At 44.6% G+C, this 19255-nt stretch overlaps 1 protein-coding gene across 1 annotated transcript in view; it reads right to left on the bottom strand.

Annotated features, from left to right (window-relative positions):
• Positions 1-376: 376 nt before the first annotated feature.
• The window catches only part of dkk2 (dickkopf WNT signaling pathway inhibitor 2), a 59882-nt gene continuing 41003 nt past the window's right edge, over positions 377-19255 (bottom strand). Inside the window, exons 3-4 of the mRNA XM_070872584.1 lie at positions 16606-16755; positions 377-7067 (exon numbers count right to left, since the gene is read on the bottom strand). Of these exons, the coding sequence (XP_070728685.1) occupies positions 6829-7067; positions 16606-16755 (389 nt within the window). The 3' untranslated portion in view covers positions 377-6828. The remainder of the gene's footprint in view (positions 7068-16605; positions 16756-19255) is intronic.

The following is a 19255-nucleotide window of genomic DNA, read 5'->3' as shown; positions in this document are numbered from 1 at the left end:
TCCATTCGGCATTTTGATTACTTTTTCTGACTGACCACTAGCTTTTAGTGATTTGTGCACCTGGACACCCAAATGCCTTCGCTCCTCCACCGCTCCCCGTCTCTCACCATTAAGAAAATATTGCCATTTGTCTTTCTCGGACCAAAAGTGGGTGACCTCACACATCCTCACATTTAACTCCATCTGCCATCGATTTGCCCACTCACTTAGGCTGTCTCTGTGCCTCTGTGACTTCAATTTAGACAACTTAGTATGTTTCCGAGCTTAGACTACAAGTTAAAGTGTCGCACTTCAACTACATGGCAAATAAAGAAATATATGCGGCAGAAAAGTTGCAAACAAAAAGCATAGTTGATGAACAATCGTGATTTGCTTTATTTAAAAAAATTATGAATTGTCATATGTAAAATAAATCATTCTGAATACATGTAAAACAATACTATACAAAAAATCTTTATTCGTCCTGGCAACTTTGGGAAATACAACAACTGAATAGAATTGATTCCAGTTGAATGATATTAACAGCTCTTAAAAGCAACATTGACCCGTCTGTAAGAATTCTACAGCGAGGTGGTTAGACTAAATCTTTTTGACATTTTAATATCTTTCATGTGAAGATAGAATTTCAGCGACTGGAAAAAATATTGAGATTTGTCACAATTCTCTGAAACCTGTGATGACGGCTTTGGAAAGTAAATGCAAAACTCTATAAATATATTCTCTGAATGATTATAACGGATACTTCTCTGTATTTATGGGAGGGGGAAAAAGCCAAGAGTGATTTTTGTTTGACTTGCTCAATAAACCAGCATTAATTGTGACTGCAAAACAAACTGGAGAGAGAGCTGAGCATTATTATAACATATAGCTGGTACTTCATTCCCCTGTTTATACTTTCTGAAAACTTGGCTTCTGCAAACAACAGGTAGAGTGACAATTTATTCATCTGTGATTTTACATCTCTGACAACTGTAACATCAGTAATCGGGGATGATTTTAACCCTACTCGCTCAACAGAAACCTGGCGGGTGGGCAGTTAAAATCGCTCCTGGCTCTTAACCTGTCCGAAAGCCACCATGATTGCGACATCTGCAATTTTAACCCGCTCTCCTGAGCAGGCATGCAAGGACACACTCCCAGAGTCAACAGGGTCCTTCTTTACATACGCATGTTGCGGCCCGATGACATCATTGAAAGTCGACTATAATTTTAACTCAGGCCTGAGCGGGGATTCCACCTGGAGTTAAAATCGGGGCCATGGTATAATTTCCTAAATTCTCCTCACATTAAGCGGGCCATTATTTTTACATTGAATATACATTATTCAAAATAGCGCTTAGCCAGCGGATGAAGCACCGATGGATCACGGGCCCCTTATAGGCCTGGATCTTGCTTGTGTCTCTTGTGCCCAAACCAGCCTGGAAGTACACACGCGTTCCAGCCCAACATGAACCATCTGCTATTCTCTGCATTATATCTACACAGTGTCATCTCCCAGTGACCTACTTGCAGACTGACATGTGCTGGTAGCATCCCAAACTTAGTCCTTATGTCATCAATTGCACTGCTGTAACTATTAAGAAATAACTGGTGGAGTGATTACGATGAAAATAATCCCATTCCTTGGATTCAGCTCAAGATAAATGACAACAGCAAAATTCAAGGATTTAATGATCATCTGAACTCCTTTTAACGAGATGAGTTTCTGATTAGCACACCCAGCTATCCATTATTCTCTATATAATTCTCTCCAATATTACTTCACAATTTACTCTTTCCATACTTGCGAGCATTATACGTGTAGGGGAGGGCGAGAAGGGAGGAGGCTAAAATAACCTTATCTATGTTACATCTGTTGCTTTAAGCATTATTCACCAATAATACATACTTCATTGTGCCTTATATGTGCTTTAAACCCTCAAGGTGTCTGTTTATTAAAAATATATTTTGATATTTGTAGAGAACTCTTAAAAGAAAAAAATAATAATCATGTTACATGCATTATCAGTACCAGCAGACCTGACTCAAACATGCTCTGTATAGAAAGGATCCGGCTTCAATTTTCTTCTTTCAAAAAATCCAAAGTTTTGGTTTACAATACTGTACATAAAATCCTGTACAAATTTACACTTAGCCACCACCAGTGGGTTTTGCAGTATTATTTGTTGCTTCTCTTCTTTGATGGGACATCCTGTATTTATTTCTGTTTCATCTGATGGGGAAATTACATTTTTTTTTTAAAAAGATGGCACTTTTTTTGTGACTATGGTGTGTCGGGGTCTGCGGCAGCATCTATGTAGGCCTTTTTTTTCCTTCTTTGCAGACCTGGCTCCTAAACTTTCACCCCATGTACTTGTTGCGATAATTCCTGTTGCTCCTACTGGGCGAAGCTTCCTATTGCTCGGCAGGGTTGATGCCAGATTAAGGGCTAACAGATGTGTGCGTGTGCTGCACCCACGATGTCTAATTCGGTTATTTGATCGCACCTTAACACTATTAGGGGAGATTTCCTATTCCCACCACATGCCGTCAGCGTGTGCTTTGAAAGTATGGACCCCTAACCCATGATTTTCCATTCATTTAGTTTTAATGGACAGAAATTGGAGTTGTACAAATTCCTGAAATGCATTCCATCGTGCAACGGAGTGCTTCAGTGGAAAGCCTCCTCTGTTTCTCCTTGAAGGTGAAATTGGTCGTCGTCCATAGTGCAACCCAGGCTGCTTGTGAATAGGCAGCCCATTTTTACACTGCATCCGATTATCTCGAAGAAAATTGGGCACGGGGCATAACAGACTTCTGATTCGCTAGGATCCTGTCTACTGGAGAAGACCAATTTCACCTCCCTTGACATTGGTTATGTTTTACATTATTTATACTGCCCCTACCCTTTTTGCCTGGTTGAATCCATCACACTGTTACAAGATCTCCAAGGTATCAATATAGAGGTATCAATATGAAGGCACTTTACAGCCTTCTGGATTGAACATCAAGTTCAACAATTTCAGACCGTAACCTCTGCCCCAATTTTTTCACATAGTAGCTGTTGTTGATTCTTTCATTCCCATTTACACCACTTCTAGACTCAGCTTTTGTTTCTTTACTTGTGTCCCATTACCATCTCATTTTGCTTTGTACTATTATACATAGGAACCTAGGAACAAGACATTTAGCCCTTCAAGCCTGCTCCGCCATTCAATGGCTGACCTAACTCCACATACCCACCTTTGACCCATATCCCGTAATACCTTTGGTTAACAAAAAGCTATCAATCTCCGATTTAGAATTAACAATTGATCTAGCATCAATTGCCGTTTGCGGCAGAGAATTCCAAACTTCTACCACCCTTTGTGTGTAGAAGTGTTTCCTCATTTCACTCCTGAAAAGCTGGCTCTAATTTTTAGACTATGCCTCCTAGTCCTAGAATCCCCAACCAGCTAAAATAGTTTCTCTCTATCTACCCTATCTATTCCCTTTAATATTTTGAAAACATCGATTAGATGACCCCTTAACCATCTAAATTCTAGGGAATACAACTCTAATTTGTGTAATATTTCCTCATAACTTAACACTTGAAGTCCGAATATCATTCTGGTAAACCTACGCTGCACTCCCCTCAAGGCCAATATATCCTTCCTAAGGTGTGGTGCCCAGAATTGCTCACAGTGCTCCAGGTGTGGTCTAACCAGGGTTTTGTACAGCTGCAGCATAACTTCTAGCCCCTTGTATTCGAGTCCTCTTGATATAAAGGCCAGCATCCCATTAGCCTTTTTGGTTATTTTCTGTACCTGTTCAAGACATTTTAATGATCTATGTACTGGGGCCTCAAGTCTCTTTAGACCTCCGCTATTGTTAGCCTTTCACCATTTAGAAAGTACCCTGTTCTATCCATTTTAGGTCCAAAGTGGATGACCTCACATTTGCCTACATTGAAATCCATTTGCCGCAGTTTTGCCCAGAATCTGTCGATATTCCTTTGTCATTTGATGCTTCCATCTACACCGCCTACAATGCCGCCTATCACCTTGCTGTGTCATCGGCAAGTTTCTATGCCATCATCTACTTTTTGGCGTTTAATCTCTCTTGCCTTCTCCTTATCACAGACCTTCCCTTTTGTTCTTTCTTCTCCTCCCCACCCCCCTTTTCCTGTCCCTGACTTGCTTAGTATCTGTTACATCTCTAACTCTTTCTAGTTCTGACAAAAGGCCATCGACCTGAAATGTTAACTCTGTTTCTCTTTTCACAGTTGCTGCATGACCCCTGCTGCGTACTTCCAGCATTTTCTGTTTAGATTTAATATGATTAGCAATTACCGTACAGTCCCGTTGGATTGAAAGCATTAAGAACCAACAGAATCTTTCAGAACAGAAAAGGTGATGAGGCCCAACAAGTCCTTCTCCTTTTGATAGATCAACTCTTCTGACCTCCCTTGTCACATCTCCTTCAATCCCTTCTCGCTCCAGGTATCACATCTGTTTCAAAGGGCTTTTCCTGTTAACTTATTTCAGAAGACTATCACCCTTAGATGAAAAAGCTGTGTCTGCCTTCCCTTTCTGACCCCAAGTTTCCAACTTTTAACTTGTGCCCCGTGCTAGTTGAACCTTCACTACAGTGAACAAGAGGCCATTTGGCCCATTATGCATGTGCCGGCACTTTGAAAGAGCTATCCAATTCGTCCGATTCCTTTGCTCTTTTGCAATAGCCCTGCAAATCTTTCCTTTTCAAGTATGTAGCTTGTTGAAAGTTATTATTGAATCTGCTTCCACCGCCCTTTCAGGCCATGCATTCCAGATTGTAACAACTCGCCGTGTAAAACAATTTCCCCTCATCGCCTCCCTGGTTGTTTTGTCAATTATCTTTAAATCTGTGTCCTCTGGTTATCAGCCCAACCGGCCAGTGGACACAGTTTCTCCCTATCAAAACCCTTCATAATCTTGAACACCGCTATTAAATCTCCCCTTAACTTCTCTGCTGTAAGGAGAACAACCCCAGTTTCTCCACATAACAGAAGTCCCTCATCCCTGGTAGCATTTTATTAAATCTTCTCTGCATCCTCTCGAAGGTCTTGACATCCTTGCTAAAGTGTGCCGCCCAGATGAGACCTAACCAGTGATTAATAAATGTTTAGCAGAACTTCTTTACTTTTGCACTCTATGCCTCTATTTACAAAACCAAGGATCCCATGTTTTTTAAAAAAAAACAGCCTCCTTAACATGTTCTGCCTCCTTCAAAGATTTGTGTGTGTGAACCTCCAGGTGTCTGTTCCTGCACCCCCTTTAAAATTGTACCATTTTGTTATATTGTCTCTCCTCATTCTTCCTTCTAAAATGCAACACCTCACATTAAATTTAATTTGCCCATTTCACCGTTCTGTCCATCTTCTCCTGGAGACTGCTACTATCCTCCTCCCATTATTAATTTTTCTTAATCTGTTGGTTTTTATATATAAAATGACAGATTTACCATTAACAAAAAGTTGTCATTTTACACCCCTCACTTTGACTTCAAGCAGACTACAGTCAATGAATAACTATTTTTTAGTGTCTCAAATATGTCCAATTTTTAAGCCATGGCATAGGAATAAATGAATTGTATAATAGGATGAAGCAAGCAATTTGATCAACAGGCCCATTTCAGTTAAACTGCCTAGTTCATAGTTACAACAAGCCATAATTAGTGATTAATTCAGAATGGCCTTTATGCTCTTTGACTTTCAGTATGTCAATGAGATATGAATATTTATTCCCAATTTAGTTAATTTTGGATACAGTCTCGTCTATTTGTATTTGATTAGTGGTGCCATTGTCAACCATGGTGATATCTGTAAATGTATTTCGTGAGTCGGTGCAGCAATCCCAAGCCACTGAATGGAAATGGCGGGTAAATGGCATTGAGGTGCAGATCAGCCATGATCTAACTGAATGGTGGGACAGGCTCGAGGGGCTGAATGGTCCAATGTTGGCCATGATTGAGTTTATCTGCACTGTAACAGACAGGGTTTATTGAACTGAAATGTAAGAGACAATTGCTGTCAGAAAATCGCTGAATTACAAGTGGGATGTTCTAAATTTGTAATATTAATCATTATTGTGTGGATCTGCTGAATGGGCTCCAACAAGTGTTCGGGGTAAAATAATTGCCCAGTGACTGTTCTTCTGCAGCTTGTTGGGAAAATGAAATTTGGGGCACAGTCGAAGGGACTGCAGTAGTTGAAGGCGGCGGCCCACCAGCATTTTCTCAGGGACAACTCGTGATGGTCAACAGATAAGGCCTTGCACTCATACCAGCACAGGCCCGATAGGCCAAGTGTCCTCCATCTATGCGGTAATATTCTGTGATTTTTGCAGAGATGTTTTTTTTTTAAATATTATGTGGGTCAAAATCCTGAAACTCCCTACCTAAAAGCGTTGTGGGAGCACCTTCACCGCGAGGACTGCAGCGGTTTAAAAAGGTGGCTCACCACCTCCTTCTCAAGGGGCGACGAGGGAGGGGCAATAAATGCCGGTCTCGTCAGCGACGCCCACAACCCAAGAATTTTTTTTTTTAAGTATTTATACAGCGAAAGGGAAAATAGAGGCTCCAGCTCAACACTCCTGCTGAAGTTAGAAACTGCCTTCGATTGTTTTTGGAGCTACTAACCTATACGCAAAATGGCCAGAGTGGATATACCGTGGTCCTCAGACTCTGGTCCTGTGTACTTTTTGCATTAAGCATGAATGAATTCTTGTGAACGAAATGGCACTTTCACAAATCTTGGTATTATTTACACAATATGGTCCTATAAAGCACCTTGCTTCACAGTCTCAGGGCTGCAGCGCAATGCCAACGCACTCAGATCTTCTGGCAGATGTGGAGCCGTGATTTGGCCTCTTTCCAGATTTTACAGGCAAGTCCTTTGGCACAGTCACATCGCTGGAACAGCTCCAAACCGTGAGAGCCCTTCCGTTTCTGCTTCGTGCACACTTCCCCTTGGCGAAGAACTGGCTTGCAGATCTTGGTCCAAAAGTGACGCGCGCAGCAAAATCCTTCCGCGCAGTCTGAGGAACGTAAACAGGAGTCCCCTTCGTGACCTACGCAACAAGAAGGACAACAAACTTGCATTTATATAATATAAGAACATCAGAATTAGGAGCAGGAGCAGGCCATTCGGCCCCTCGAGCCTGCTCCGTTATTCAATGAGATCATGGCTGATCTTCTACCTCAACTCCACTTTCCTGCACTGTCCCCATAATCCCTCGATTCCCTTAATATCCAAAAATCTATCGATCTCTGTCTTGAATATACTCAAAGACTGAGCCTCCACAGCCCTCTGAGGCAGAGAATTCCAAAGATTCACCACCCTCTGAGTGAAGAGGTTTCACCTCATCTCAGTCCTAAATGGCCGCTCCCTTATTCTGAGACTGTGTCCCCTGGTTCTAGACTCCGCAGCCAGGGGAAACATCCTCCCTGCACCTACCCTGTAAGAATTTTGTATGTTTCAATGGGATCACCTCTCTTTTTTTCAATGTTAAAGATGCTAAAGAATATGTCCCCCAAGGCACTTGGTGGTCGTATTATCAGACAATAGTCAACACTGAGCTCAAAGTTGGAGATATCAGCCGGGATGGCCAAAAGCGCGCTTAAAGAGGTGGGTTTGAAGGAGGGTCCTGAAGGAGGAGAGAGAAAGAGGCAGAGAGGTTTAGGGAGGGAATTCCAGAACTTGGGGCTTATGTGGTTGAAGGCACGGCCGCCTGTGGTTGATGAGAAGGGATTGGGGCGCATAACAGATCACAAATTTAAGTTGTAAAAGGCCAGATCTAGGTTAGAGGTCAGGAGGTGGTTCTTTTCCCAGAGAATAGTGGACCGCGGGAACAGGCTGCCCTTTCGTATGGTAGATGCTGATTCGCTGAATTCCTTCAAGCGAGAGCTGGCTGGGTGCGGAGATTACCTCTTACAGAAGGAAGATACTGCAGGGAATTCATAGCCAGAGTGATCTCCTGGGCTAGTTTCAGTCGCCTAGCTGGGTCGTAGAGGAATTTCCCAGATTTTCCCCCCCTAATTGGCCTGGGTTGTTTTAACTGTGTTTTCTTTTTGCCTCACCCAGGAAATCACATGGTTTCGGGTGGAGTGGAGGTATCGCAATTGTGTGGGTATATTTGTAGGTTTGGGGAACTGACTGACTGATCTCAGCAAATCTACCTAACCTAAAGTGTGGGTTTCCCCAGGGGGGGTTGAGATGGGGGGGTGCGGGGGAGAAAGGAGTGGGGCCAATCCAATTGAAAGTTTCTCCGAACAGATAAGAGATCTTTCGTAAATGATACGACTGTTGATATTAAAAGGGAAAAATGCATTGCATTGAAAATCCTTCCCTCCCAGACCCTTTCTCCTTACAAACACCTGATTCATTGCCCAAAGCTAGCTCAAAGCATCTGCCAGCAACACATGCCGAATAACATTTTTATGAGCGTTCCCAGGAAAGAACTCGCTTGTTCTCAATGACCTGCACAAATGCATGATCGACTTTTATATGACTACTGATCCCTACATTAAAACCCACAAGCTGACAAGTTCTGACGTGATTCCATTTCAAAACATAAATCTTTGAGAATTACATGCTGACACTTCCATGGAAGAACTCCACCACTTAGAAATAATCCCTCAGAAAATGTTTTACATTTACGAGTGCAGAATTGCCAGGCCGTGTAGAAACCAGGTTCTTAAATCATAAGTCCTTATCAGTGATCTAAGTCATGTCATTGGAGATTTTCATGAACAGGCCAACATTCCCAGCATCGAGGCACTGATCACACTCAACCAGCTCCGTTGGGCGGGCCACATTGTCCGCACGCCCGACACAAGGCTCCCAAAGCAAGCGCTCTAATCAGAACTCTTACATGGCAAGCGAGCCCCAGGTGGGCAGAGGAAACGTTTCAAGGACACCCTCAAAGCCTCCCTGATAAAGTGCAACATCCCCACCGATACTTGGGAGTCCCTGGCCAAAGACCGCCCTAAGTGGAGGAAGAGCATCCGGGAGGGTGCTGAGCACCTCGAGTCTCGTTGCCGAGAGCATGCAGAAAACAAGCGCAGACAGCGGAAGGAGTGTGCGGCAAACCAGACTCCCCACCCACCCTTTCCTTCAACCACTGTCTGTCCCACCTGTGACAGAGACTGTAATTCCCATATTGAACTGTTCAGTCACCTGAGAACGCACTTTTAGAGTGGAAGCAAGTCTTCCTCGATTTCGAGGGACTTCCGATGATGGATTGGGGAATGGAGAAGTGGGATGGTGGGGGGGAAAATAGGACCTGATCCTCAGAAAGTCACACTGTCGAGCTGTTGAGTCACTTATGAAGAGTAGAGTTGGCAACTCTGGTTGGATATATTCCTGGAGGTTTCATCATAAGACTTCCTGTCTACAATCACCTCACCCAGTCAAACAACCATTTTTTTCCCTCCCCAACTCCAATATTTTTATAAGTAATAAACAAAAGTGTTCAAAAACAATGACAAGCAAAAATACAACTTTTTTAAAGCCACTATCATTTTTCTCCAGAGATTTGTTCACAGCATTGTCCGAGAGATTAATCCCTAATTCCTGGAGACTCCAGGACAATCCTGGAGGGTTGGCAACCTTAATGACCCTCATCATAGGCAGTCCCTCGAAATCAAGGAAGACTTGCTTCCACTCTTAGCATTAGTTCTCAGGTGGCTGTACAGTCCAATACAGGAACCACAGTCTCTGTCACAAGTGGGACAGACAGTAGTTGAAGGAAAGGGTTGGTGGGGAGTCTGGTTTGCCGCACGCTCCTTCCGCTGCCTGTACTAGATTTCTGCATGCTCTCGACGATGAGACTCGAGGTGCTCAGTGCCCTCCCAGATGCGGTCCTCCATTTAGGGCAGTCTTTGGCCAGGGACTCCCAGGTGTCAGTGGGGATGTCGCACTTTATCAAGGCTTTGAGGGTGTCCTTGTAATATCTCCGCTGCCTATCTTTGGCTCGTTTGCTGTGGATGAATTCCGAGTAGAGCGCTTGCTTTGAGAGTCTCGTATCTGGCATGCGAACTATGTGGCCCGCCCACCGGAGCTGATCAAGTGTAGTCAGTGCTTCAATGCTGGGGTTGGCCTAGGAGAGGGATAGTGTCAGCTGTGGCTCAGTGGGTAGCACTCTTGTCTCTCAGTCAGAAGGTTGTGGGTTCAAGTCCCACTCCAGGAACTTGAGCACAAAAATCTAAGCTAACATTAAGGGCAGTGCTGAGGGAGTACTGCACTGTCGGAGGTGCTGTCTTTCAGATGAGACACTAAACCAAGGCCCTGTCTGCTCTCTCAGGTGGACGCAAAAGATCCCATGGCACTATTATGAAGAAGAGCAAGGGAGTTATCCCTGGTGTCCTGGCCAATATTTATCCCTCAATCAACATAAAAAAAAACACAGATTATCTGGTCATTATCACATTGCTGTTTGTGGGAGCTTGCTTGTGCACAAATTGGCTGCTGTGTTTCCCACATTACAACTGTGACTACACTTCAAAAGTACGTCATTGGCTTTAAAGCGCTTTGAGACATCCGGTGGTTATAAAAGGTGCTATATAAATGCAAGTCTTTATTTCTTTTATCAGCAGCAGCCTGGGAGCGGGCCGTCTTGCTTTGGGATAATGTGGCACAGACGGTACCAAGACACAAGAAAAAGGAGGGAACGGAAAACAGCCAACACACAAAAATATTTTTTTTAAATTTTGTTCATTTACGGGATGTGGGCGTCGCTGGCAAAGCCAGCATTTATTGCCCATCCCTAATTTCCCTTGAGAAGGCGGTGGTGAGCCGCCTTCTTGAACCTCTGCAGACCCGTGTGGTGAAGGTACTGTCACAGTGCTGACTTTGTTGTGGTGATTTGATACAACGGAGTGGCTTGCTGGGCCATTTCAGAGGGCAGTTAAGAGTCAACCACATTGTTGTGGGTCTGGAGTCACTTATAGGCCGGACTGGGTAAGGACAGCAGATTTCCTTTCCTGAAGGGCATTAGTGAGCCAGTTAGGTATTTACAATAATCTGGTAGCTCCAGTACTGATACAAGCATTTAATTCCAAATTTATTTAATTAACCTAATTTAAATTCCCCCAGCTGCCGTGGTGGGATTCGAACTGGTAGAATATTTAATCAGTTAACACCAACCTTTACACTTATAACGCCCATTAATCCACAACAGAAACCTTAATATAGCTGCTTTTCTAATTATATAAAGTATTTAATGGATGCAATGGGGTGATTATAAGGTCCAATCAAAGGCTTCAGATAATCCCATAATCCATTTGAATGATTTATGACAGAATCTCAACAACTTGCGTTTATATATAGTTTCTTTAACATAGATTAAAAATGTACTAAGGCACAAAATTAAATCAATGCAGAGCCAAAAGGGCATTTATTAGGAGGGGTGACTAGAAGCTTGCTCAGAGAGGTGAGCTTTAAGCAGGATCTTTAAGGAGGACAGCGAGGTGGAGAGGCAGAGAGGTGTAAGGAGGGAATTGTAGAGTATGTGGCATAGGCAGCTGAAGGCACAGCCACCAATGGTGAGCTGATGGATTGGGGTAGAAAATAGGTGCAGGAGTGGGCCATTTGGCCCTTCGAGCTTGTACCACCATTCAATACGATCATGGCTGATCATGCAACTTCAGTTCCCCATTCCTGCTTTCTCTCCATACCCTTTGATCCCTTTAGCCGTAAGGGCCACATCTAACTCCCTTTTTCAGAAGAGGCCAGTGTCAGGGGAATGGAGAGTTTGCGGGTCGTTATTGGCCTGGAGGAGATTACAGAGATAGGGAGCAACAAAACCATGGAGTGATTTAAAGACATGGATGAAATGTTTCAATTGGAGGCATTGGGGGACTGGGAGGCAATGTAGGTCAGCCAGGACAGGAGCAATGGATGAGCAGGACTTGATGTGGGATAGGATACAGGCAGCAGGGAAGTTTACGAAGAATGGAGAATGGGAGGCCCGACCAGAAGAGAATTTGAATAGTTAAGTCTGGAGGTGAAAAAGGCATGAGTGAGGGTTTCAGTAGCAGGAGTTCATGGGTCTCAATATTCCAGCACAGCTTCGTAACTACTTCCTAGACTCTGTTACAATGCTAATACAAGAGGAAGATTTTCTTTGTGGACTTTGTGAAGCAAAATCAGAAATGCATTTATAAAGAAGGAGTCTGTATTAATCTCTTCCCCCTTTTTGCCTGAAGTTTTTTCAAAGGAAGGTATCGTGCTTTTGGTCAGCTTTTGTGGCAGAGACAGCTGTCAATGTTAAATAACAACTGTCTGCTCCATTTGATGTGTGAAGACCTTCTTATAACTGGATTCACAGTTGCTGTTACAGGAGTATAGCTTTACTGAGAATTAATTGGAAGGACTTGGAAACTAGAGTGAACCTTTGGCTTAGGGGTAGCATACCAGTTCCTTTGGGCGGCCCACATTGTCTGCATGCCGGACACAAGACTCACTGAGCAAGTGCTCTACTCGGAACTCCTACACGGCAAGAGAGCCTCAGGTAGGCAGAGAAAACATTTCAAGGACACCCTCAAAGTCTCCTTGATAAAGTGCAACATCCCCACCGACACCTGGGAGTCCCTGGCCAAAGACTGCCCCAAGTGGAGGAAGAGCATCCGGGAGGGCGCTGAGCACCTCGAGTCTCGTCGCCGAGAGCATGCAGAAAACAAGCGCAGGCAGTGGAAGGAGAGCACGGCAAACCAGACTCCCCACCCACCCTTTCCTCCAAACACTGTCTGTTCCACCTGCGACAGAGACTGTAATTTCAAAATTGGACTGTTCGGTCACCTGAGAACTCACTTTTGGAGTGGAAGCAATTTTGAGGGACTGCCTATGATGATGAGCATGCCAGCTACTGAATCAGAGGGTGCCCCACTCCAGCACAATCCTGGTGAGTGGAGACTAGAATAGGGTCTCCAATTATTGGGCTGATACTCACGTTCAGATGGAGGGACCACTGACTCAGTGGTAGTATTCCCCTCCATATAAGATTCTGAGGGGGCTCGACAGGGTAGATGCAGAGAGGATGTTTCCCCTCGTGGGGGAATCTAAAACTAGATAGCATAGTTTCAGAATAAGGGGTTGCACATTTAAGATGGAGGTGAGGAGGAATTTCTTCTCTGAGGGTCGTGAATCTTTGCCATTCTCTACCCCAGGGAGCTGTGGAGGCTGGGTCACTGAATGTATTTAAGGTGGAGATAGACAGATATTTGAACTATAGGGGAGTCAAGGGTTATGGGGAGTGGGCGGGGAAGTGGAGTTGAGACCAAGATCAAACCCGCCATGATCGTATTAAATGGCAGAGCAGGCTCGAGGGCCCAATGGCCTAATCCTGCTCCTATTTCTTATGCTCTAATGTAGCCCCTCCCCCTCCCTCCACCCCCATTGTAAAGGATAGGTGGGCGCTCTTTAGCTTTAGTTGCAGCCCAGCTAGGAAAAGATACTCCCAAAGATTTTTTTTAAAACATGAGAAAGTGAAACCACCCCACAGTAAGTGACTCAAGAATCTCGTGTGCGAGACTTGAGTTTGGACCTGCCTTAGGCCAGGGCGCCCCACGATGAACAGACGGGCTGGGAGACTCGTCCCACATTCCCACATGCAACTTTATAGGAACCAATATTGCACCGCCAATAATGACCTACCTCGTCAAACAAGGGACCCATAAGTGCATGTCCGCTTAATTAAAGCGATAATGTCACCAGACTGGGAAAATTCTGGGCCGTCTCCTTTCATGGAGTAACTGCATTAAACTCCCCGGGTGCCTTTTTGCAAAACAACCTTCTGAAATATGTTTTAAAAATGATACTGCTGAAGTGTTGCTGCCATTACATTCTAATTGTGCTATTCAGCTCTTCTGTCAGCATATTGAGTGATAATACACCTTTAAATTCTTTACGAAGCGTTCAGTAATGGCTAAAGAATGTCTTTCGTTTGCTAGATTTCATTACAAGGCTCGAGTCAGTGAGAAAACTTGCGAGCAGGAATCTTAAGTTTGTTTCTCTTTTACACTGTCTCCTTGATCAACAGAAGCTCGCCATCTGAATTCTAACGTATGAGTACATCAGACCAGATTGGGAAGGCCCTTGGGGCTGGATTTTCGGTTGCCTGACGCCTCAGCTAGCGGCCAGAGGGGTCGTTAATGGCAGCGTAAGAGGTTACCGACCTGGAGCACAGCGTTTAGCGCCCCGACCGGAAATTCGTTAGAGGCTCAAAGGGCGCTCAAACCATTAGCGCCTGCTGTTGATGATCTCTCCGGTCATGGCGTAGTCCTGGTGCAATGCCCATGTTTGCGCCCCAGTTGGTAAATTAAGCGCGGCCGCTAATGATAACGTCTGGAAAAACAGTGGGTACAGACTTGCAGAGTCGTTAACTGGTGGCCTCTGAAAGGGGTGAGGAAGGGCCTCCCTCGGAGGTCACAATCAGTGCAACGTTTACACACAGCACGGTGCGTGAGTCTCCGAGTTTAGAGCGGCAGACAGAAATAAGAATTCAGCTTGAGAAAAAGTGATTTTGAAAACATTAATGGTTGCATTATTATGCCACACCTTTATGACTCGGCTTTTCCCGGGATCGGAATCGGAGTTTGCCACATGCATTTTTGTTATCGCCCCCCCCTCCCCCCCCAGCCCCAGCTCTGGTGTGCAGTGGCTGATTTAACGCCCCTGTCAGCTCTTCGAATGATTCGGACAAATTTCTGGCCGGGGGCGCACATTTTTCAAGGTGTTAAAATTACCGCTCCGCCTCAATTAACGCCACAGCAGAGGCGTGACCCGAATTTCTACCCCTTGGAGTTTTAGCAAGCACATTATGAAGCCAAGCACTCTTGTTCCTGCCAATTCCTATTTTAGTTATTGTCATTCACGGCAGCCGGTCATGGCCAAGTGCATTACGGCTGCAGCTTGAAAAAGTAATGGGAGAACAGCAGCTATATTAGTCTTCAGTGGAGTAACCTGCCAGATATAACAACATAAGACTTGGATAGGTTAGGTGAGTGGGCAAATGCATGGCAGATGAAGTATCATGTGGATAAATGTGAGGTTGTCCACTTTGGTGGTAAAAACAGAGAGACAGACTATTATCTGAATGGTGAACAGATTAGGAAAAGGGGAGGTGCAACGAGACCTGGGTGTCATGGTACATCAGTCATTGAAGGTTGGCATGCAGGTACAGCAGGCGGTTAAGAAAGCAAATGGCATGTTGGCCTTCATAGCGAGGGGATTTGAGTACAGGGGCAGGGAGGTGTTGCTACAGTTGTACAGGGCCTTGGTGAGGCCACACCTGGAGTATTGTGTACAGTTTTGGTCTCCTAACTTGAGGAAGGACATTCTTGCTATTGAGGGAGTGCAGCGAAGATTCACCAGACTGATTCCCGGGATGGTGGGACTGACCCATCAAGAAAGACTGGATCAACTGGGCTTGTATTCACTGGAGTTCAGAAGAATGAGAGGGGACCTCATAGAAAAGTGTAAAATTCTGACGGGTTTAGACAGGTTAGATGCAGGAAGGATGTTTCCAATGTTGGGGAAGTCCAGAACCAGGGGTCACAGTCTAAGGATAAGGGGTAAGCCATTTAGGACTGAGATGAGGAGAAACTTCTTCACCCAGAGAGTGGTGAACCTGTGGAATTCTCTACCACAGAAAGTAGTTGAGGCCAATTCACTAAATATATTCAAAAGGGAGTTAGATGAAGTCCTTACTACTCGGGGGATCAAGGGGTATGGCGAGAAAGCAGGAAGGGGGTACTGAAGTTCATGTTCAGCCATGAACTCATTGAATGGCGGTGCAGGCTAGAGGGGCTGAATGGCCTACTCCTGCAACTATTTTCTATGTTTCTATAAGAAATAGGAGCTGGAGTAGGCCATTTGGTCCCTCGAGCCTGCTCCACCATTCAATAAGATCATGGTTGATCTGACTCAGCTCCACTTCCCTGCCCGCTCCCCATAACTCTTTACTCCCTTATCGTTCAAAAATCTGTTCATCTCCACCTTAAATATATTCAATGACTCAGCCACCACAGCTCTCTGGGGCAGAGAAATCCATCGATTTACAACACTCAGAGAAGAAATTCCTCCTCATCTCAGTTTTAAATGGGCGGCCCCTTTTTCTGTGACTATGTCTTAGTTTTAGTTTCCAATTATAGATTATGAGGTTGATGAAAAAGGGTTTTGATTGACTGGGAACCATTGTAAAACCCACACAATTAACTGTTGCTTTCATTCAGCCTCAGGCATCTTTATTGTCCTCTAGCGACTGCTGTTGTGAACTGCAAGGACCCCACGGGCAGCAGGAAGCGTACTTGTGGAGAAAGTGATGGCAAACTACCCCCCCTCCCACCCCGACCCCCAACCTTCCATTAACTGGGCGGTGCCTCTGCACTGCTCGAAGTGGCAGCGTCTCACACACTCCGACAAGGGCCCAGGTTTGACTCCCGGTTACACGCAGCACTATAATTGGGGTTGCTTTCCAGGTCTGACGCGAATAGTTCTCACTCCTCGTCATCAGGCGGCTACTGGAAAGTTCAGATGAGACCATTAGCCGCGTGTTGCTGATAAGACCCCAGGCAGATTTCGCTGGAAAAACCAATCACGCCACTAACCTTTCTCGCGGGACGGTTTAGCCTGTGTGTTACCCACAACCTGCCAATATGCGCCCTTGGATCCGTGGTGGCTGCCCTTTTTAGTGTGTTCCTGTATATCCCCCGCGGTGGTTCTGCGGGCAGTGCCTTCAAGAAGTGGTACACAGATACCTGAGGGAACATAAGAACATAAGAATTAGTAGCTCCTTCGAGCCTGCTCCACCATTCAATAAGACTGTGGCTGATCTGATCTTGTCCTCAACTCCACTTTAAGAAATGGATGTTAATGAGAGCCAGCATTAGGTGACTTTAGAAACCAGTAATGTGCATGTACAGATGCTGAACTCAATTATCTACCACTTTGCATACCCAAGTGACTGCTAGCTCGAAAGGGGAACATAACATAAGAACATAAGAATTAGGAGCAGGAGTAGGCCATTTAGCCCCTCGAGCCTGCTCCACCATTCAATGAGATCACGGCTGATCTTCTACCTCAACTCCACTTTCCTGCACTTTTCCCATATCCCTTGATTCCCTTAATATCCAAACATCTATCGATCTCTGTCTTGAATATACTCAAAGAATAAGCCTCCACAGCCCTCTGAGGTAGAGAATTCCAGAGATTCACCACCCTCTGAGTGAAAAAAATGTCTCCTCATCTCAGCCCTAAATGGCCGACCCCTTATTCTGAGACTGTGACTCCCCCTGGTTCTAGACTCAAAATAAGGGAAAGGGCGACAATGGCAGGAACTAAACCAGGATTTGCACACACTTCACACTCGCGGCCGAAGATTAGTCGCAATGAATCCGTTGGGTGCAAAGAAAGTTAAAGGGGCATTGTCAGCACAGGGTGAATCTTTCAATGTCCCCAAATGCACACCACAATGTTATCACTTTCACTGAAATGTCTCACTGCATCTCACACCATCGTCATGAAAAGAATATTTAATTCTTCTCCATCTCCACCCACCCACCATTAACACCATGTATGTGTCTATATAGGTATGTGTGCCGTGTAGATATAAGCATGTGTATGGACGTGTATGTGGATGTATAAGTATAATTGTATGTGTGTATTTGTATACACATATATGTGTGTGTGTGCACGTGTATCTGTAAGTAACAGGATTGATTACAACTATGCGCCACCCCTGGCTCAGTTGGAGCATTTTTGCCTCACAGTCAGAGGTTGTGGGTTCAAGTCCCACTCCAGAGAGTTAAACACCTAATCTAGGCTGACACTGCAGTGCAGTGCTGAGGGAGTGCTGCACTGTCGGAGGTGCCATCTCGCAGATAAGACATTAAACCGAGGCCCCCTCTGCCCTCTCACGTAGGCGTAAAAGATCACATGGCACTATTTTGAAGATGAGCAGGGAAGTTATCCCCAGTATCCTGGCCAATATTTATCCCTCAACCAACATCACTGAAACAGATGATCTGTTCATGATCTCATTGCTGTTTGTGGGAGCTTGCTGTGTGCAAATTAGCTGCCGTGTTTCCTACATTACAACAGTGGCTACACTTCAAAAGTGTTTAATTGGCTGTAAAGTCCTGAGGTTGTGAAAGGCGCTAACTAAATCCAAGTTCTTTCTTTCAATAACCTGTTTCTAGTTACAATGAAGCTCTTGTCATATTATTAGAACAAGGAGCTTATGTGGGAGCCAGCAGTCAGTATTATATCATGTTGGAGAGGTCGTTCTTGAATCTTTTACATTGCACAATATATTTCATGAGCTAAACATATCAAATACATGTTACTTTTTCCCTTCTTTTAAATCTCGATCGCTCTAACAATTCCAACTGTATCGGAGCTGAGATCTGAGTGAGCTTCTCAATCTGATTCTATCACAATGGGATATGCATCAGCCAGAAAGTGTGAAATTTGTCCTAACTTACACCATTTGAGTAGGCCTGTCCTTTTAAAGCTTCACTGTTGCCACTGTAAAATATTTGTTTCGTATCCTCGCTCCAAAAAATACGACCAGAACTATACCTACTTTAGAAACACTGTTTTACACGGGTTGATTCTATAACGTTTACGCTCAAAAAGGAAAGACTTGGATTTATATAGCGCCTTTCATGACCATCGGACGTCTTAAAGCGTTTTACAGCCAATGAAGTACTTTTTGGAGTGTAGTCACTGTTGTAATGTGGGAAACGCAGCAGCCAATTTGTGCACAGCAAGCTCCCACAAACAGCAATGTGATAATGACCTGATAATCTGTTTTTGTTATGTTGATTGAGGGATAAATATTGCCCCAAGACACCCGGGATAACTCCCCTGCTTTTCTTCGAAATAGTGCCATGGAATCTTTTACATCCACCTGAGATAGCAGACGTGGCCTCAGTTTAACATCTCATCCTAAAGATGGCACCTTCGACAGTGCAACACTCCCTCAGCCCTGCACTGGAGAGTCAGCCTAGATTTGTTGTGCTCAATTCCCTGGAGTGGGACTTGAACCCACAACCTTCTGACTCAGGGGTAAGAATGCTACCCACTGAGCCACAACTGACATTAAGGGCTTGGGCACTCAGTGTTGCTATCAAGAACTCCCGAATCTGTGGAGGGAGCAAATGAAACGATAAGTGCACAGCCGAAGAACAGCTTCTGAAGTAGCTCTCCGATAAAGCGCGTTGAGTATGGAATTGAAGGGAGGGCAAAACGAGCACT

The sequence above is a fragment of the Pristiophorus japonicus genome, chromosome 2, assembly GCF_044704955.1.
Source record: "Pristiophorus japonicus isolate sPriJap1 chromosome 2, sPriJap1.hap1, whole genome shotgun sequence".
Lineage (NCBI taxonomy): Eukaryota > Metazoa > Chordata > Chondrichthyes > Pristiophoridae > Pristiophorus > Pristiophorus japonicus.
This window is presented reverse-complemented; position numbering and strand designations above follow the sequence as displayed.